Raw genomic sequence first — 20,981 nt, 5'->3', positions numbered from 1 at the left:
ACTCCCAAGAATCTTAAGAAGTTGGGAGAGAGGCCGTCCCACTGGGCTGAGGGAGGGAGGCAGAGGCCCCGTATCCAGCCCTTCCTGATGCCTTGCCCAAACTTCCTAGGGACATGAACCAGCAAATTCTTTTCTCTGCTTAACTAATTCAAGTCGGGCTTCTCACTCAAAGCCCCAAATGTCTTCACTAATATAACACACTTCCAGACTTCCTGCGTGTCCTCAGAAACGAGCACAAGGCACTGGGAACCGGGATCCAGAATTCCCAGGCCATCCTGCTGCCAGGTTTGGGAGGCGTTACAAATGGAGAGCCTATGGGACATGGGGGGCAACTTAATTTCTTGGCTATATTTATGCCTTCCGTTATGCACAGAAGAGCACTCTGGAACTTTCTTAAGTTCTACATCTCCCTGTCCTTTGGAGTAGAAACAGGACAACATCCTTATGCTGGTGACACTTTGATGGTATCAGACTTGGGAAAGAAAAGGAGACCAAGAAGGATAAGAGTCTGGCCTCCCAACATTGATGATGGTGATGGCGTGGGCCGGCCCAGTTCTGGTGCCAGGGTGACACTCAAGCCTCCCAGTGGTCCCGAGCCCTGAAGAGGGCATCAGGAAGGAGAAGTAAAGCCCACAGCACACCAAGTGGCTGCAAAATGACCCCTTCATGAAGACATTTTTTTTTCTCCTTAGCTTTCTAAAAGATACCTTTCTAAACCTCTAAACTCTGCCTCACTAGATCTTTAAGTGTCACCTGAACTGTTTAGCTATGACTCAGAGTTTCCTAAGATAAACTCAACAACTTCCCTCCTCCCCCCCAGGAAAGGTCCTGGCTGAGGCCCGCCCACACCACTCAAAACTCTGATCCAAGCGGCTGCGAGACGCCTTCATGATGTCTAAGCTGTGCACTTACGTGCTTTTGCAGGGAATGATAAATAAGTAGCCTTCTTTGTTGTCTCGTTTCTTTGCACTTTAGCTTGGCTTCCTCTGTTTCAGACTGATGGGAACTGAAGTCTAATCTTAAGACACACAAGGAAGTGAAGCCCTTTGTATTGAAGGCGGGTCCAAAGTGCTGATTCCATCTTCAGTAGGTTTGTCCCAGGACTGAGTTCCTTATCCAGGAATTTCCCTGAGTTTGGTGCGTCACCCTTCCAAATTCCAGCTTTGAATAAATAAACCAGCTAAAGTGCTTGGTTGCCTCAGGGACTATGGGTGCAATTTCTGAACTTCCATCGCCCCCCAGTGGCAATTTTTCTTAGGGATTTTGTTACTCCGAAAGATTTAGCATACGATTCTTCCTTCGAAGTTGTTTAAAAATTTTTGTTGTTGTTGTTACCTCAAAGGCAAGGGAAGTAAAAGTGAAAATAAATGAATGGGACTACATCAAACTAAAAAGCTTCTGCACAGCAAAAGAATCTATCCACAAGGTAAAGAGACAACCATCCGAATGGGAAAATATATTTGTAAGCAACGCCTCCGATAAGGGCCTAATATCCAAAATATACAAAGAACTCATACAACTCAATAACAACAAAAAAACAAATGATGCAATCAAAAAATGGGCAGAGGACCTGAACAGACACTTCTCCCAAGAAGACATACAAATGGTCAACAAACATATGAAAAGATGCTCAACATTGCTGCTATTAGGGAAAAGCAAACCGAAACCACAATGAGATACCATCTCACACCTGTTAGAATAGCTGTAAGCAACAGGACAACTAATAACAAATGTTGGGGAGGAGACAGAGAAAAAAGAACCCTTATACACTGCTGGTGGGACTGCAAATTGGTACAGCCACTATGGTAGACAGTATGGAGTTTCCTCAAAAAACTAAGAATTGATCTACCATACGATCCAGCAATCTCTCTACTGGGTATTTAACCCAAAGACTTGAAAACCCACATCCAAAAAGATATGTGCACACCGTTCATAGCAGGATTATTCACAGTGGCCAGAACATGGAAGCAACCAAAGTGTTCTACGATAGACAATTGGATAAAGAAGCTGTGGTACATATACAGAATGGAATATTAGTCAGCCATAAGAAGAGATGAAATACTGCCATTTGCGACGACATGGATAGACCTCAAGATAATCATGCCAAGCGAAATAAGCCAGAGAGAAAAAGCTGAAAATCACATGATATCACTTATATGCGGGATATAAACCTAAAAGCACAAACGAACAGGACAAACAAACAGAGACTCATGGACATGGACTATAGACTAGTGGTTACCAGAGGGTAGGGGGTGGGGGAGGAGAGGGGAGGGAGACAAGGGAAAGGGGGTCAAATATGTGATGACAGAAAGAAATCTAACTATGGGAGGTGAACACACAGTGTAAACATATACATGCCTTTTACTGTTAAAATGTACAGCTGAAACTTACTGGGTTTTGTAAACCAACGTCACCATAAAAATTAATTAACTAATTTTAAAAAAAGAAAAAAATTTTTTAATTCTCACACTACAGATTATGAAATGTTTGTGTGGAGACAAGTTACTAATGTAGAGTTAATAGCTTATGGATCACAGGGTCATAGATTCCTGTACTTGACAAGAATCATGCAATTGACAAAGGGGTACCTTACAATAAATTCCTATCTGTCACATCTGCAAAGTCTAGTATTAAAGCGATTACCCCCAAATTAATTTTTTTTTAATTTAAAGGAGTTGTATCTGGGTTTCCATTTTTTTGGGTCCAATTAAATCACTGTCATTAACTATGATTTTAAAACTCATGGTTTCCCTTTGCAAACTTTTTCACCATAACATGATTTGTAACATTGTCCAAGGAGGTGAGAAAACATTTGAAGCCCCCCAAAATGAAGGTTTATAAACCATATATGTATAATTTTGCAAAAGCCAACATCAACATACACAAAGTGAGTAGAAATATCAGTCAGATTGTCAAAACTTTCAGCAGATTATACACGAAGTGGCAGAATCAAATGAATAAAAGTCCTGGTGATTCCAAATCTCAACCAGATGAAACTCAGAAATAGGTGTGAGACTTACCCTAAGTCATCAGACATAGAGAGTTTAATAACAGTGAATAGTCCCAATGGTCAGTAGGGACATTTATTTCATCTCCCACCCATCCACCCACCTATCATCCCATATTGTCATCCATCCTCCCACCCATCAATTTAGACAAGTTTAGAAAGGTATCCTATGGGAAATGAAGGAGAAAAAAGTGTGTCTTCACTGCAGGAATAATTTTGCAGCTACTTGGTAGTGTGCTGTGAGCTTTCTTTCTTCTTCTCGATGATCTACACCCATCCATCTTTACATTGGGTATGTGTCAGATGCAGTACCTGCTTTTGTGGTTCTCAAAGCAAAAGAGACTTTAGAGTTTTCGACCTAGTCTCTATTCTGAGGCTCCATTCCCAGAGAAGGTGGAAATAAGCACTACCCAATCACTAAATCCGGGAAAGACCCTCAGCAGGTGGCATCACGGTGGCCTAGAGACCTAGTGGGCCTCGACTGCAGAGAGTACGGATGAGAACTAATCCAGCCACAGCCACTGAGTGTTTCCTCTGAGAAAATTTGGGCTACATGGGATTGCAAAAATACAAACTATTTTGAGACAGAGAGCATGTATACACGAAACAGCCAAGGAACACTTCTATAGCATAATAAGTTCACAAATTCATATTAAATACAGTCAATGCTTTTGGGTGGCTGCATAATGTATTTCACCTTGTTTGCTAGAAAAGGAAGAAGTGGAATTTAAAAAAACAAGACCAGACGGAAGAGGCTCATCTTCAACTCAAAAGAGGGAAGGTTCTTGCCTCCCACTCACAGTGACCTTGGTACTTCAGCTTATTTTTCAGATCGCAGTAAATTCCTTTGCCTCCCCACCTGCTATACCCACCCCCGCGTCCCTTTTAAATTAGAGGCCAGACTTGGAGTCCTTTAAATAACACAACCGAGTGCTACCCTCCTACACACCAAGCATCCCTGCCACTCCCAAATCCTGAGTGGAAGCGCGCGTCCCTCAGCTTCCTTTCCTCAGACCTGCCTGCTTTCCGGCCGGAACATTCTCGTCCTCTCGCCACCCTTCTCCCCTTGCCTTTGGAAGATAAACTTCATCAAACCTCTTTTGTTTAAGAATGTTACACCCCAGTGGTCTGGGGGCTTCATTATCAGTGCCAATGCATATCTTTTCTCTCTCTTTTTTTATGCCTGCTGTAATATCTTGCGGACAGTAGGTGCTCAGTAATTTGTTAAAAGTAGGGAAGTGGGAATAGTGGGGAGAGAAGGATGGGAGGAAGGAGGAAGGAGAAGAGAGAGTAAAGAAAGAAAAGAAAGGCAGAAAAAAGAATTATTTTACAAGGACCCGATATTCTCCCTAACAAACACAACTCAATAATCAAATGCTCACTTGTCCCCCTTAAGGAATGTCCTAATCATGCTTCTGAAGTTTGTTTTAGTGACATAACTTTTATAAAACAAATGTAATTTCTTGGAGTTAATTGTTTAAAATAATGGTTTTCACAGGGTTTTCCTGTGGTACCAGACTGGGCTGTTCTCTGTGAGAAGAAAATACCCCACACCCACCGCATACACGATTTTCAGGAAATCTTCAAATTAACAGATAGCATGTTTTTAATTTTAACCCTTTTTCCACCACACGGTTGTCATATATATTGTCAAGGGCTCACAGAGAACAAAAGGAACACACGACAGAAAAACAAAATTAAAAAAATTAAAGGAAGTTCCCAGAATTAGAATTTCTTTTAAATATTTCACCACTAATATAATATGTATTCAATTGTTTCTTTTTCGCCTGATACAATAGAATTTGTATCTCACGATGTTTCACGAGGAGTATTTTCAATTTATCAGTCACTTTTCAGTGTTAGAATTTCCAGCATAGCAGACTCACCTGCGGAGATATGTATTTGGGTGAGGAAACCCTCGCAGGTGAACCTCAAGGCACACCTGTGCAGCACCTCAGGCGGCTCACTGCTCAGCGCATCAGTACTGTGAAAACCAACAAATAAAGTATGAGGCCACTTTGAGCAATCGTAAAGGAACTTTCAAAAATAAATCAAGTATATTATTATCATTTATTATTATTATTATTATTTAAATAAAGTTAGGGGCTAATTATATTATTGTATTGCAGATAGTAGAATAGTGATCTCTTCGATTCACTAAAAATATATTATAAAGCTGAGTTCATTGGAGGTAACTGAAAACTTTAGACAAATGCTCTTGCTTCCACATGAGAGGAGAGAGAGAAACAATTTTCTCTCACTATGAGGAACTTTAATATGTTCTTTTTTGCCTACAGCACTCGGTCTTCCTAGGTGGTCTCCCATCCAAGTACTAACCAGGCCCAATCCTGCTTAGCTTCCGAGATCAGACAGGGTCAGGCTTGTTCAGGGTGGCATGGCTGTAGGCACTATGAGGAACTTTAAAGTAGCACTTCTGGAACTACCTGTAGTGAATGACTAGATTTTTTTAACTTGTAATCAATCACAGACTGATATTTTTGAAAAAAAAAAAAAATTACTAATGAAATGAAACAAAAAGCAAACATACAAAATACAAGCCAAATTTCTTTATTATCGGATTCATTAGATATAAAATCACTCCTTTAAATTAATTAATTAATTAATTAATTAATTTTAAAAATCACATCGCTCTTTTAAACTGCTACACAAGCTTCTAAATGCTTACTCTCGATCTCTGTACTTTTTTCTCTAGACCACACTTAGGGTCCTCACAAACCTTGTGATCCAAAGTGTAGGCCTTGGACCAGCAGCACTGCCATTGCCTGGAAATGCCATGGCTAAATACATTTTATGTATCCCCTCACAGTAACTTTATAAATTAACCACAATAAATGAAATTATCTGAAGGTATGCCTGTCTCACCACCAAGAGTATTGGTGAGGCAGAGGGAACCCATCACACCCATGCCATGTCATCTAAGACTGGCTCCACATCCAGCACATGGCAGGAGCTCAGGAAATGACAGTCTGCCCTTTAGACTCGAAACTGCAATGTCAAGTTCTGCTGAGTTTCCAGCCTGCTAGCCTGCCCTTCAGATCTCAGACTTGGCAGTGCACATAGTTGCCCGAAACAATTCCTTAAAATAAATACCTTGATAGATAGATAATAGATAGATATAGATAGATAGATAGATAGATAGATAGATAGATAGATAGATGATGGATGGATGATAAATAGATAGATAGATAGATAGATAGATAGATAGATAGATAGATAGACAGACAGACAGATCGCTGGATCTCTCATTGCTTCTGTTTCTTTGGAGAGCTCTACTGATACATTCAGTAAGACAGAGATTTGGCTGCCTCTGTTTCTGATGTAACATCAAGGGAGATGCAACTGAAGAGGAACCTTGAGCAAGTTGGTGCAGAGCCCCAGAGCAGAGGGCCGGAGGAAGAGATCTTAGCATTTCTGTTAGCAATGTTTTATAATTCACAACGTATTTCTTTGGCTGTAAAGGCATACACTGCCATTGCTGGAGGAGTGTGTGTGCGTGTGTTTCAGAGAGAGAGAAGAAAAATCCCAACCTTTGCTACATTCTGATTACATTTTTTAAATATTTGTACCGAGAACCCTGCATTTAGAGCCTATATATCTTTGTTTTCTAATGCATAAGGAGACCATGTAATAAAATAATATCACAAACATCTGTACCTAGTAGGATTCAAGAGTTAAAATATGAATTTTAATACCCCTAAAGCATATTTCTTAAAGAACTGTGCTGGATATGGTAGCGGTAGAGAATGGTTTGCCAGCCAGTCTTCTGCGGCTTTCATTCTTCAATCTCACTTTAGACTCAGTCAAACCCTCCTACCTCTATGGCCACTCAGACCTCACCTTCTTGATTTTCCTTCCATTTTTACTTTTCTTCTCCAATCTATTCACAACACTGAGAATAAATACAACTGCCAAAGAGACGGGACTATGTTTAGGTTAGCTAGTCAAGCATTCTCTTCCTACTAGGAAAACCCAAGTAAAGTCAGAAGATTCTTTAGTAAATATGGGATGAAAAACAAAAGCCTTAAAGGCTATCACCAGTCATACTTGTGGCTTTAACATCCAACGATACCTGATGATTCCCATTTCTTTGTGACCAGCTCTCACTTTCCTGAGTTTCAGTTGTGTTCTGAACTGCTTCTTGGGTTTTACTGCCTAGATAACCACTGTCACCCAAGTGCAGCGTGTCCAACACTAAACTCATCTTGCCCCTTACCTTGTATGTTTCTCAAAATCATCAGCCTTTGGCTTACTGTCTTCTTACCTTTTTCCTCTTTATAAAGTAAGATGGTGATTTCAGATGACGGTCTCCTGTGTTCTGCCCCTGCAAAAGAAAAATCGCGTTGGAGGGTCCTGCCTGGATGGGTGGCAGCTCACGTTGCTCTACAGAGCTTCTCTCCAGAGCAACGCACGTTTCGTCCATTGTCACCAGTGAGACTCCCATCTTTTTCAGCCCGCTATGTTAAACTTGCTCACCCATAAAGGCCACGTGTGGCAACGACTGGCTCAATAACTTAATTACGATAACTCAGTAATAACAATAGTTTACTCAACACCAGCTTTCTGCCCCCCCCAACCCCCACCATTGCAGCTTCAGAATGATTTTGTTGATTTGGGGTGGAAAGAAGGGGAAATAAGTTAAATTGCCGTAATGTAGTAACTTAGCGCATGCATGCACATGCACACGCACACACACACACATAAAGTACACACACGTGTACAAATAAATGTATTATACAGCGGCCAGGAGGAGGCAGGAGCCCATGCCCTAGCTGTCAGGTATCAAGGACAGTAAGTTTCCAGCCTTTGCTTTGTCTAGAACATGGTTTCTCCACCTTGGCACTTCTGAAATTCCACGCTGGACAGTCCTTTGTTCTAAGAGCCGTCCTATAATTTGTCGGATGCTTAGCAGCATTCCTGTCCTTGATCCATTCAGTACCAGTAGCAATCCATATCTGCAGTGTGACAACCAAAAATGTCTCCAGACATTGCCAAATGCCCCCTGGACAGGGGTAGCAAAATTCCACCCCCTCCACTGCTAAAGATCACTGCTGTAGAGGAAAGCAAGGCCCTGTCGCTTATTAAACCTCATACAGGACAGATTCCCAAACAGAAGAGGCTGGCATCTCCCTTCCAGCACTCATCAGAGGATGGTCTTTGGTGTTCTGAACTGGCCCCATGACAGGCCTGCCAGTGCCCAACCAGCCTTGCCCCAGCCATCGCCTACACAGGTATCAAGGAGAGTCTAGTCTTGAATAAGTTCAGCTATAAATTAGAGAAACTTTTTCAAGGAGTAATGCCCTATGTATATCTGGAGAAATGGAACTAGGTTTCAGATGAGTTGGGAATGGTCCACGATCAAAGATGCTTATGTACAATCGGTGAATTAAAATTAATTTTTTAGAGAATTATGTTAAGAGATCCTGGACTCTCATAAAATAAAAAAACAGAGATTAGGATTTATTGATCAGCAATAGTATATCCTCTGAAATTGGTATCATGATGTTGAAAAAACTAAACAGAATGATAACCTCTGGCAATATGTAATTTCATTGGCAACAAATCCCGCTGAAGAGAAGTGGCATTTATTTCAGAGTGAGAGGCAGCCCTGGCCCTTGACATAGATGTGATATGGACGTGGTCCCTCTGAGGACAGAGCGACGAGTCCCGGGGAACCTGTGCAGACCCCGTGGAACACAGCTGTAAGAGGGACCCCTGGTCAGGTCTTAGGAACTTGTCTTCATTCACTGGGCCTCAGCCAAGGCTATAAAGATCACGGGGCAACGCTGGCAGGGAGCCAAGTGAAGGTGTCTGGGCGTAACTGGAGAGTGGGAAAGAGCAGAGTGGAGAAAAGCAGATTCTCCCTGTTGTCAGGGGAATAACTCTTCTTTTTAAAGAACATCTACAGTTTCGCATTTCACTTGGAAGAAGATGCAAACTTCTCACCCTGCGTAAAAGGCCCAACCTGTTCCACCCCAATGTCCCCTTCTACCGTTCGGTCCCTCTTTGCTTTGTGCCCCGTGCTCGCTCACTCTGTGCCCCTCGCTCGCTCGCTCTGTGTGACCCTTACTCACTCAGTGCCTCCCACGCTGGCTTCCCCTGTCCTTTCCCATGGCAGAACACGTTCCTTTACTGTTCCCATTGTCTGGGCTCTTTGTCCTGATCGTTACACGTTACATCATTCATGTCCTAGCTAGACTGTCACCTCCTCAGAGAGCTCTCAAGTCTCTACTGCGCACACAGTTCTCCGGGGGATGCTGTCACAATGCAGGCTTGGGCTCCGTGGTGTGGTGTGTGGCCTGGGCTGACATAGTGCGTTTCTAACGAGCTCCGTGGACACTTTGAGTAGCAGCGCCACCTTCGATCTGTCACACTAGCAGCTTCATGTTCCTCATGGTGTTTCTTACACTTTGAATGTATCTGTTTGCATATTGGATTGTTCATCGGTTGATTGATCTGTTTCTTTACCAGAAGGTAAATTCCATAAGAGCAGGCACTTTGTCCAGCATTGCCACCTTTATATTCCTAGAGCTTAACACAAGACACGGCATGATACAAATGCCCCGTAAGTACTGTTAACTGCATGATGTTGTTCAAGACTCATTGACTCCTTTATCCCTTCGGTGCCCACTTATTGACCACTTCAGTGACTGCCCCCCTCATAAATGAGGAACCAGACTGTCAGTGGCGGGGCAGTGCTGGCTACTCAAATACCAGGTCGGGAACTTCTAGTTACTGGTCAAAGCTGAGATGAAAAATTCATACTAGAATATAAATCTGCTGTCACTAAACACAATTTTTGTCGAGATGACATGTTTTTCATGATGAAGGAAGCAATCCTTTGCTTCCCTTCTGGTCCGAGCTCCTCTCATCTCATGGCAGACTGGTAAGAGTGTGTGAACTGGGCCACACAGCGGGGACATATTTTGAGTATCACCGGTAGAGAGGATAGAAAGCGTAATAAGATATATTACGTAACTTCTAATAACCCATAGGTAGGTTAAGAGAAATATACTTTTAAATACATAATTACAAAATTTTTTTGTCAAGTGCTGTAAGACAGAATTGTGTGAGAGACAAGGAACTGGCCCCCTGCATTCCCCTTAGCTATGCCCTCCCAGGCCACCTGTATTCCAGTAATAATTAATAACCATGAACTTTCCCAATTCCGCCCCGCTGGAGTCATTCCTCTGCCACTTTGACCACATCCCTGCACTTTCCATGGCCATGCCCCTTCTCTCTGCCCGGCCGGATGCTGCTCCTCATGCCACACCCCCGCTTTCCTTCTTGGTCACACCTATGCCCCGTGCAAAATCAGCTGTGCTGTCCTGCTGAGACCCTACCTGATGTGTCACGTCCTCATTTCCAGGCCACACCATCTTCCCATACCCTGGCCATGCCACTCCTGAAAAGGCCACAGCCTCCAAGCTCCCTCCAACGACAGGCCTGGCCTGGGAAATCCAGGGGATGTGGGATAGGCCCCAGGTAGTCCAAGAAATTGTAAAAGGAATCTAAGGAATTTTTAAGGAGAACACGGAATGGTAGAATGTTGGAGAGAATAAAGAATCGTGGGACAAATGGAGAATTGTGGAAAACAGAGTTCTGGAAGACACTGGGAATTATAGGAAAAACAAAACTGTGGGAGAATAGAGATTTCTATATAGAACAGAGGATTGTGGGAGAGAATACAGAATTGTGAGAGAGATGGAGAATTCTGGAAGAGAACAGAGAATTCTGGGAGAGGTAGAGAACTATGGAAAGAAATAATAATTGTGGGATATATGAAGAATTATGGGAGAAGAGTTGTGGGGGAAAGAACACGGAATTGTGGGGGGGGGGGAGAATTATGTGAAAGAGGGAGAAGAGGGGGAAAGAATAAATTGGGGAAGAACAAGGAATTGTGGGGGGGGGGGAGAATTATGTGAAAGAGGGAGAAGAGTGGGAAAGAATACAAAATTGTGGGAGAGATAAAGAAATATGGGAGAACACAGAATTGTGAGACGGATGAAGAATTGTGGGAAATAACATAGATTTGTGGGAGAGACAGAAAATTGCAGGGAAGAATATAGAATTGTGAGAGAGAAAAGAATTCTGGGAGATATAGAGAATTGTGAGAAAGAATATGGAATTCTGGGAGAGGTGGAGATTTGTGGGAGAAATGGAATTATAGGACAGACAAAATTGTGGGATAGATAAGGAATTGTGTGGAGAGAACATGGAACTGTGCAAGAGAGCATAATTCTGAAGAGATAGGGAACTGTGAGAAAAATATGGACTTGTGAGAGACAACAGAATTTTGGGAGAGAGAATTGTGGGGAACAATAAGGAATTCTGGGAACGATGGAGGATTATGGGAACAATAGAAACTTGCAGTAACGAGTATGGAATTGTGAGAGAAAACAGAATTGTGGGATAGACAGAGAATTTGGGGAAAGAATATGGAACTATAGGAGAGATGGAGTACTGTGGGAGAGACAGAGAATTGAGGAGGGGAATATGGAATTGTGGAGGAGACGGAGAATTGTGGGAGAAAATGGAATTGTGGGAAATTGTGAGAAAGAATATGGACTTGTGGGAGAGAACGGAATTGTGGGAGAAATAGGGGATTGCGAGAAGAATATGGCAGTATGGGACAGATGGAGTATTGTGAAAAATAATATAGAATTGTGGGACAGATGGAGAATTATGGGAGAGAATATGGAATTACGGGAGAGAACAGAATTGGGGATGAGCTGGAGAACTGTGGGAATGAAGAGTATGTGGGAGAGAGAATTGTGGGGAAAAAGAGAATTGTCAGAGAGAACAGAATTGTGGGAGATACAGAGAATTGTAGAAGAGAATTGTGTGAGAGATGAGGAATTATGAGAAAAACAGAGAATTGTGTGTGAGAGAGAATTGTAGGAAAGAACAGTAAATTATGCTCTTGACCCAAAAATAAAAAAATAAAAAAACAGGATTGTGAAAGAACAAAGAATTGTGAAAGAGAAGAGAGTATTATGAGAGGAGAACTGTGCAAGGTAATGGGGTACTGGGGGAGAGAATTAAGAATTTGAGAAATATAGGAAATTATGAGAGAAAGAGCAGCATGGAGGGAAACTGTGGGAAAGAACAGAAATGTGGGAGAAACTAGGCAATTGTGAAAGAGCAGAATATTAGAGAACAGAGAATTGAAAGAGAGAATGGAGAAGTGTGGGAGAGATGGGGAATTATAGGAGGAATGGAATTATGGGAATGAAAGGACAATTGTGCAAGAGAGGGAATTGTGGGAGCTCTGAGAAATATAAAAGCAGCACTTCATAAACATAAGCAACTGTAGGTTTGGAAAAGGAGACTCGTTCTACCAGAACCAGCCATAAATCCAGTTTGTGACTCCAAAAGAGCTTAAATGTTCCTCTGCTAAACCCTTGGGTCTGACAGCAGCAGTTCACATCACATTGCCATGGATTGGGAAACCCATATGCACTGCCTTGTATATGGGCATGTACACACACACACACATATGCTCACGCACATACACCCATATATACACGTATATACAAATACACACACGCGTCTTAGATATTCCAAACGTGATAGCAAAAATAAGCCTAATAAAATTATTGGTAATTTTTAAAAATCTTCCCCCAAAATCAAAGAAAATGAAAAAAAGATAAGAGAAAAATGTAAGAAAATTAAAGTATCAGTCTAAGTAGCCAACATATGAGTAATACAGGTTCCTTAAAAGAGAGAATGAAGAAATAGGGAGAGGAGCAAGTTATCAAGAAGCTAATAACACAAGAAAATATCCCAACACGAAGGATATGGGTTTCCAGAATGAATGGTCCCATCAAGTGTCAAGCCAATGAAAGCAAAGAGGTCTACGTCAAGGCACACCTTTTCAGGTCACTCGAAGAAAGAGATGTAAAAAAATACTGTAAGAGAAAAAAAAAGAAATGACATTTGACTTCTTAACATCAACAATAGAAAGTAGAAGACAATGAAGCAACCACTTAACAATTCTGAGAGAAATGTTTCTAAATCTAGGATTATATATCCAAACTAGCAATCAGCTGGGAGGGTAGAACACTGACATTTTCTGATTTGCAAGGCCTCAAAAACTGATGTGCTCCCAAACAATGCCGAGAAGAATACATGGAATCCAAGAGCCGGAGCTCCAACACAGGACAGGAAAAGGAGGAAAGGAAGACAACTGGCAGAAGCCACTTCCAGTCTCAAACTGGGCAGTGGCAGAAGTGAGGTCCTTATCTAAGAGTAAGGTCTCAAGGGGAAAAAAAATGAAACATATATAGTAGTTGATATATTCGAGTGCTTTGAGTGATTTACAATGTTGACAGAAAATTCAGGGATAATCATTAAAAACCAGACCGACAAAGGGAAAAAAACAAGGCCAGTGTTAAAATCTAGTAAAAGAGTTGTACACTAAAAAAATTTTTCATCATTCATTACAAATATTTTCATAGTCGTAATAATGTAAATACTAAACCATGACGTATCTAAAATTGGATGGCGTGATTATTGGATGTGTGTGTTTGTGTTAGCATGTTGCTTGGAACGTGGAGGGACAAACGAGAAGAAACAGTTAAAAAGCAATGTCTTTGCCTGCAGATGGTGGAAGCGGGTTGAAGGTGTCCCCCAGTCTTCTTATGCACCCCCAACTCTGCCTTAAGTAGCTCCTTTGCTATAAACGTTTTTGGTACTTACTGTCCTTTCTGTCCCACTACCTGCACGTCACACTCACACCCCTTCCCTCTTGCCCCAGAGTAGTCTGCACGCACATATATTGACACGTAAATACAGTTGTTTGTGTGCATGACTGTTTCTCCCATTACCAAAAGTTTTTACCCTTTTTGTGTCATGAGCCCCTTTGGAGTCTGGTAAAGTCTATGACTATCTCCTCAGAATAATATTTTCACGTGTATAAAACAAAATACGAGAAATCACAAAAGAGCTCCGGTCAAGATGGTGAAGTAGGTAAACGCTGTGCTTGCCTCCTCTCACGACCACATCAAAATTGCAACTAAACTACAGAACAGCCATCGTTGGGAGTCGCACGAAATCCAGCTGAACAGAAGTCCTACAGCTGGGGACACAGGGAAGAGACCAAGTCTGAACTGATAGGAGGAACGGAGACGCAGCGTGGGCTGGACTCACATCCACGTGTGGCGGTTCAGAATCAGGAGGGACATCTCGGCTGCGGGGGGGTCCCAGTGCCACACTGGGCTCCCTAGCCCAGGGTTCCAGTGCCAGCAAGCGAAGTCCCCAAAACTTCTGGCTGTGAAAACCAGCGGAGACTGTGACTGAGTGAGACACAGGGCGGCGGGAGTCACAGGCTTTTCCCTTAAGGGCCCCGCATGCGAACTCACCGCTGATGGACTCGCTCGCTCTGAGCTCCAGCGTTGGGGCAGCTGCCGTGAGGAGCCAGGGACACACGCGGTCGCACTGAGTTGTCAGGCTTCAGGGCGAGGGCCAGAGGGGCGGCTTTCTCCCAGACAGAAGTGCTGGCAGAAGCCACTGCTCCTTTGCTGAGCCCGCTGCTCTGCCAGAGTGCAAACCCGTGCAGCTGCCATGTCTGAGCCTCCATCAACCCGGTTGGCACTGGTCGCCCTGCCCAGGGGATTCCCTGAGACCCCGCCCCTCCCAACTTGGGCCCACACAAGCCGCTTCCAGTGGCATTTCCATACAATCAATCAGCCTGTCTTGGCTCATGCTGTATACTTTCCTAAAATCTCTCAAAGGTTCACACACCCCCAAACGAGCAGCATCTGGCCTCGGCGTGCCCCACACCTCTTGCTGAGCAGCCCCAAGCCCAGCACTGGTGGCAGCTGGCTTTAGTTTGCAACTTGGCCTCTCGAGGCACTTCCAAGCCTGGTGTGGGTGGCGGCCATCTGTGGATTACTTGAGAACTCATGCCAGGTGGCCCTGGGCAGGGCACAGGCTGCAGCGGAACTTGGCCTAAAGTAGGTCCCCTCCCAGGAGACCCCGTCCTGCACACCCAGTGGCCAGCTTCAGTCTAATCCTGAACTCCACCTGGGGACACATCTGAGGATGACACATCCAAAGGGCAGACAGGGCAGGCACCAGAGCTAAAGCAAATCCTGCTCCATAGGGTCGGCCCTTGCACAACAGCTCCTCCACTGGTCACGGCCTGTCATCACAACCAGTCGGCCAGAAAGTCAATCCTTCCCATTGATGTGCAAACAACAACGAAGGCTCAACTACAACAGAAGGGCACACACAACACTCACAAGTGACACACCTGGAGCACCTGGCTCAGGTGACCAGGGAGACTGTGCCACTGGGTCCCACAGGATATCTACTACATAAGGCCACTCTACTAAGACCGGGAGACATAACAGCCCTACCTAATACATAGAAACAAACACAGGGAGGCAGCCAAAATGGGGAGACAAAGAAACACGTTCCAAATGAAAGAACAAAGCAAAGCTCCAGGAAAAGAATTAAAGAAAATGGACACAAGCAATATACCAGATGCAGAGTTCAAAACACTGCTTCTAAGGATGCTCAATAATCTCAGCGAGAACTTCAACCAAGAGATAGAAAACATAAAAATGAAGATAGGAAGCATAAAAAAGAACCAGTTAGAAATGAAAAATACAATAACTGAAATAAAGAATACCTTAGGAGGAATCAACAGTAGATTAGATGAAGTGAAGGACTAAATCAGTGATTGAGAAGATAAGGTAGCAGAAAACACCCAATCAGAATAGCAAAAAGAAAAAAGAATCTAAAAAAAATGAAGTGTACCACCAGTCACATCATAGGGACCAGAAGGAGAAGAGAGCAAGGAATTGAAAACCTATTTCAAGAAACTATGATGGAAAACCTCCCTAACTTGGCAAAGGAAACAGACATACAAGCCCAAGGAGCGCAGAGAGTCCCAAACAAGAGGAACCCAAAGAGGCCCGCACCAAGATACAACTTAATTAAAATACCAAAGGTTAAAGACAAAGAGAGAATCTTAAAAGTAGCAAGAGAAAAGCAGTTACCTACAAGGGGTTTCCCATAAGACTGTCAGCTGATTTCTCAACAGAAACTTTACAGGCCAGAAGAGATTGGCATGAAATAGTCAAAGTTATGAAAAGCAAGGACCTACAACCAAGATTACTCTACCCTGCAAAGCTATTATTTAAAATCAAAAGACAGATAAAGAGCTTCCCAGACAATAAAAAGCTAAAGGAGTTCATTGCCACCAAACCAGTATTACAAGAAATGTTAAAGGGACTAAGAGGATCAAAAATATCAATAAAAAAATGGTAATAATTGCATATCTAGCAACAATTACTTTAAATATAATTGAATTAAATGTTCCATTCAAAAGATAGGGTGGCTAAATGGATAAGAAAATGAGACCCTTACATATGCTGCTTATAAGAGACTCACTTCATATCAAAAGACATACAGACTGAAAGGGATGGAAAAAGATGTTTCATGAAAATAGAAACAAACAAACAAAAAGCTGGGGTAGCAATACTTATACCAGACAAAATAGACTTTAAAACCAAAGCTATAGCAAGGACAAGGAAGGATCCAGTTATCCCACTTCTGGATATTTATCCGAAGAAACCCAAAACACTACTTTGAAGGGACACGTAAATCCATATGTTCATTGCAGCATTATTTACAATAGCCAAGATGTAGAGGCGACCTGGTTGTCCATCAATGGATGAATGGATAAAGAAGAGGTGGCATATGTGTGTATAGTATATGATGGAATATTACTCAACCATAAAAAAGGATGAAATCTTGCCATCTGCAACAATATGGATAGACCTATAGGGTATTGTGCTGAGTGGAGTAAGTCAGACAGAGAATGACAAATATTATATATGGAATCTAGAGAACAAGATAAACAAACAACAGTAACAAGCTCATAGATACAGAGATCATTTTGATGGTTGTCACATTCGGGGGTGGAGAGATGGGTGAAGAGGGGAGGGGATTAAGAGGTACAAATTGGTAGTTACGAAATAGTCATGGGGACTTAGGGTGTAGCATGGGGAATATAGTAGGTAGTATCGTAATAACTATGTATGGTGTCAGAAGGGTACTGGATTTACCGGGGTGATCACGTCATAAGTTGTATAAATGTCTAATCACTGTGATGTACACCTAAAGTTAAAATAATATTGTATGTCGACATAATTGAAAAACTAAAAACTACAAAAATGAAAAAAAATTACAAAAGAAACCAATTGTATTGAAATATAGTCATCAACATTTTGTAAAAAACACATTTTGATTGTTAAAAGCCAGGTACCCCAGGACATATACACCGACTTATTATATGCAGTTTTTTAAATGCTGTCTTGGTCCAGTTTTGAAGCCCTGGCTAGAGGCTATTCTGGGCCACCATACACCTGCCTTAATTGCCCCAGGGCCAGGTACCAGACCATTGGGGACAGCCCCTATGCTCCAGAGCCGAGATTATTCAAATTAGCCAATCCTAAACGTGCTTACCCTGTCCCATCCATTCCTTCCCATGGAAATCATAATAAAGGCTCTTGCCCACAGTTCCGCTCCCCCCCCTCCACCTCGTGCTGGACCCCAGTACTTCCTCGTGTGTGTGGCGCAGTGTGGTGTGTTTGAACTCCCTTTCTTGGGATCTGTGTGTATAACAAACTATCTTTTCAATGGCAGTCGTTTCCTGGTCTGTTGGCCTTACCAAACCTAAATAATAATTAAATTTGTTAAAGATCTGTGCGTAGGTGTGCTCTCCTGAACAGCTGTCAGAGAGTAATGGAAGAAGCACTGGGCAAAGGGAGGAGTCAAACTGTGATACAATCGCAATGGAAGATTCAGCTGATCCTGTGAGTGCTCTGAAGCTGAGATGGCCCTTCTGAGTTGTCCTCCTTGAGGCTAGGGGACCAGGCGTTAGTACCTTTGTAGAGACCACTCACAGGCTGCAGCCTGCCCCCAGGGAGGGAACGTGATTTTGCCTGAGGCAGTTCTCTTAGGCTGAGGGCAATTCCTGGAGATAGCCTCAGCCCCTGAAGGGTCACCTGGGTGTACTTGACAGATCCGCTACCACAATGCAGAAAGACATGTGCTTCTTATTAACGCTTTAAGTAAAAAGAGAAAATTATCTTAATTTCAGAGTAGTGATGGATAGTACTTGAGACAGAAACAACAATCATATGAAACTGCTAGGATTTGTTGCCTGCATTCCTGATGGGAAAAAAGACTAAATTTCTGTCAGAGGTAAGTGAAAATACAGACCTTCAAGTTCACACACCCAGTTAAGAAGGCCTTGGGATCCGGCACCTTGGTTTGTTCATTCTGGGATCTCCAGAGTCCGCCACAGTTCTGGACACCTACTTATTATTCTTGAGTCATTACTAGAGTTAAAACTGACGAGATACAACTTAACAAATCGAAATTTTAAAACTAAGTCCTCCAAAGCAACCCCTCTGCGTTTAAAACATTTATAGTAGTGAGCTTTGCTCTAGGGAAGTCTCTGTCCCAGGCTAAACTCAGCCAGCGGCTCTGCCTTAGCGAGAAAGGCGCCTGGCCGGGAGGGGCGGAGCCTGAGCGCGGCGCTCGCGTTTATAGGCCGAGGCGGAAGGGGGCGGGCCCCGCTCCTTTGTGATTGACGGACGCTCCCCTCTTCACCACGCACTTCGCCTCCCTCGCTCCCGGAAGTCCTGCCTTCGGAAAAGGAAGTAGCAGCACATGAGAGCGCCAGCGGTGACCCGGGCGACAGCGGTGACCCAACTAGAGGGCGGCGACGGCGGCGGCAGCGGCAGCAGCAGCGGTAGCAGCAGCAGCGGCAGCAGCGCTGGTTAATTGCCGCTCCAGGCCAGAGTTGGCACTTAGAGGCGGGGCCAGCCGCCCAGAGCAGCCCTGATCAGGAGTCAGGTGCCGAGGGACGGGCTGGGTGAGGCCAGTGGGGTCTGGGGTCCCGGGGCTAGGGACGCGCGGGGGCCGTGAGATAAATACTGGCTGCACCCTGCCCTCCGTTTTCCTTTCCTTCTTTCTCTTCCTCGAATCCCGTTTCTCCGCGGTACCCTTCGCAGCCCCTCGCCGAGCCCCAGGTCTGGAGATCTAGTCTGGACGCTGGGCCTCCCTTCCCCCGTCGGGTCACCACCTAGTACCCGCTGCACCCCCCCGGCATAATCCCCTCACTATGACGTGGTCTCTCAGGGACCTCCTGGCCTCACCTGCCATCTCCGCACACCCTTAGAAACGTGCCCCCAAAGGGTGGCGTCGATTTCGTACTAGTGTTTCCCAAAAGCTTTAATATATTAAAGCTGCCCCTCGAAGTGGATATCCTGGCCGGTAGATGTACCTAAGAATGACAAGGAGGAAGCACAAGGGTTGGCCAGATTAAGAATACCGAGGGAGTAGTCAGAGCCCAGGCATCGGCATTAATCTGTCTCTGCTTTGGCACGTGTGAATTTAGAATTGTTTGGACTCAAACACTGCGGTTTCTACCATGGGTTTGTCTGCATCTACCCCTGCTGTTGCAGTTCAGACCTCAAATGCATCAGATCATCAGACAACATCCCGGCCTTCAGGATGTCCAATGCATGAAGGGAAAATGAAAGGTAATCGACTCTTTGTCTACAAAACAAAAACAAAAGAGAATTCTTAAACGATTTTAGGAAGAGGCAGTACAGCATGCTAGTGAGGCTCCTAGGCCTGGGAGTGAGGCAACCTGCCTTGGGTTCTTACGTTGCTACTTATAAGTTATGTGACTGTACAAGTTACTTCTCAACCCATTGTATGTAAGATGAGGATGTGATAATACTATTTCACAGGGTTATTGTGACGATTCATTGAGATAATGCATGAAGGTGTAGCGATTGTTCCATACATCAGCTCCCATCCCCCAAAGTTTGCATGTATGTCTACTTCAGCCATTCACAATGTGTGTGCGGCGGTGGGGGGGGGGGTGATCCGCCCCCATCCCCCAGGGGACATTTGGCAATGTCCGGAGACATTTTTGCCTGTCACAACTGAGAGGAGAGGACGCATCTAGTGAGTAGAAGGCAGGAGTTCTGCTAAACGTCCTACAGTGCACAGGACAGCCCCCCACAACAAAAAAATCACCTGGCCCCAAATGTCCAGACAGCCATAGCTGAAAAACTTTGGTCTAGACCCAGATGTCTATTGATCAAGACTTTACTCCTACATCCGTTGTAGAATTCATCTATATAAAAATAAGTCATCACCTGATGGACTTGCTGTTCATTCTTTAGGTGTGAAGGTGAGAATGGAAAAGCTCCTTCCTTTTTAATTGGTCCACATCTGCTTTAATTTGTTTATAGAAAAGCGGGGCCTCAGTCAGCCTGATGTGTGACTTATTTCAAGATGCGAGGGGAGGAACCAGCATGGCGTGCTTACTGAATGCTAACACCTCATTCCCGGGGCCAGTCGGCAAGGATTTAGTCACTGCCCACTCTATGCCAAGCACCGGTGGATTTTGTTTGTTTTTGCACCAAGAGAACAGCAGTGTATAAAACTGACAAAATCCTTTGCCTAATGGAGTTTACATCTCATCCTCATGGTCCTTTGTGGTGGGTTTTCTCTCTATCTCATAGTTAAGGAAACTTAACAGATCACATAGCTCCTAAGTGGCAAAGTCAGTGAAGACTCTGTGACCTTGGACAAGGACAGATCCAGTTCTCTTCCAGTGCTCTTCTGTTCTGAGCATCCCTGGGGAGATCTTAGAGCCCTGTTTATGGTTTGGTTTCATTTACTGTGTATCCAGAGGAGCTGTCAGTAGGATTTATTTGCATTAGTAAAGAATGTGGATATTTGTGGATATTTCATATAATCTGAAAAATGTAAACAGTATTTTTTTCTAGCACCCAGCTGGGATCAGTGACCCAGAAAGGATCAACACTTTGAGTCGTAGAGAGGAGAGGTGATATAGCAAGTGTCCCTTCACCTCTCAAGTGGACAGCTCTACAGGGTCTAGGGAGGGAGGGTCTAG

General features: G+C 43.7%; 2 protein-coding genes and 1 pseudogene across 4 annotated transcripts in view; 1 reads left to right on the top strand and 2 right to left on the bottom strand.

Moving 5' to 3' along the window:
* MID1 (midline 1) overlaps positions 1 to 18,547 on the bottom strand; it is a 546,989-nt gene extending 528,442 nt beyond the window's left edge. Inside the window, exons 1-3 of the mRNA XM_015599319.2 lie at positions 18,263 to 18,547; positions 7,290 to 7,349; positions 4,894 to 4,991 (exon numbers count right to left, since the gene is read on the bottom strand). The gene's annotated coding sequence lies outside the window, so the exon portion shown is untranslated. The remainder of the gene's footprint in view (positions 1 to 4,893; positions 4,992 to 7,289; positions 7,350 to 18,262) is intronic.
* On the bottom strand, positions 5,296 to 5,414 carry LOC112472303 (annotated as a pseudogene).
* Positions 18,548 to 18,689: 142 nt separating the features above from the next.
* The window catches only part of LOC102896586 (cytochrome c-type heme lyase), a 15,041-nt gene continuing 12,749 nt past the window's right edge, over positions 18,690 to 20,981 (top strand). Inside the window, exons 1-2 of one of the 3 annotated variants that reach the window (XM_006906036.3) lie at positions 18,690 to 18,901; positions 19,446 to 19,590. In XM_006906036.3, coding sequence (XP_006906098.1) covers positions 19,479 to 19,590 — 112 coding nt within the window. In that variant the 5' untranslated portion in view covers positions 18,690 to 18,901; positions 19,446 to 19,478. Of the gene's footprint in view, positions 18,921 to 19,445; positions 19,591 to 20,981 lie in introns of all 3 variants that reach the window. The other 2 variants (XM_015599357.2, XM_006906037.3) reach the window with 2 other exon arrangements.

This window comes from Pteropus alecto, unplaced genomic scaffold, assembly GCF_000325575.1.
Source record: "Pteropus alecto unplaced genomic scaffold, ASM32557v1 scaffold511, whole genome shotgun sequence".
NCBI classification, from domain to species: domain Eukaryota; kingdom Metazoa; phylum Chordata; class Mammalia; order Chiroptera; family Pteropodidae; genus Pteropus; species Pteropus alecto.
This window is presented reverse-complemented; position numbering and strand designations above follow the sequence as displayed.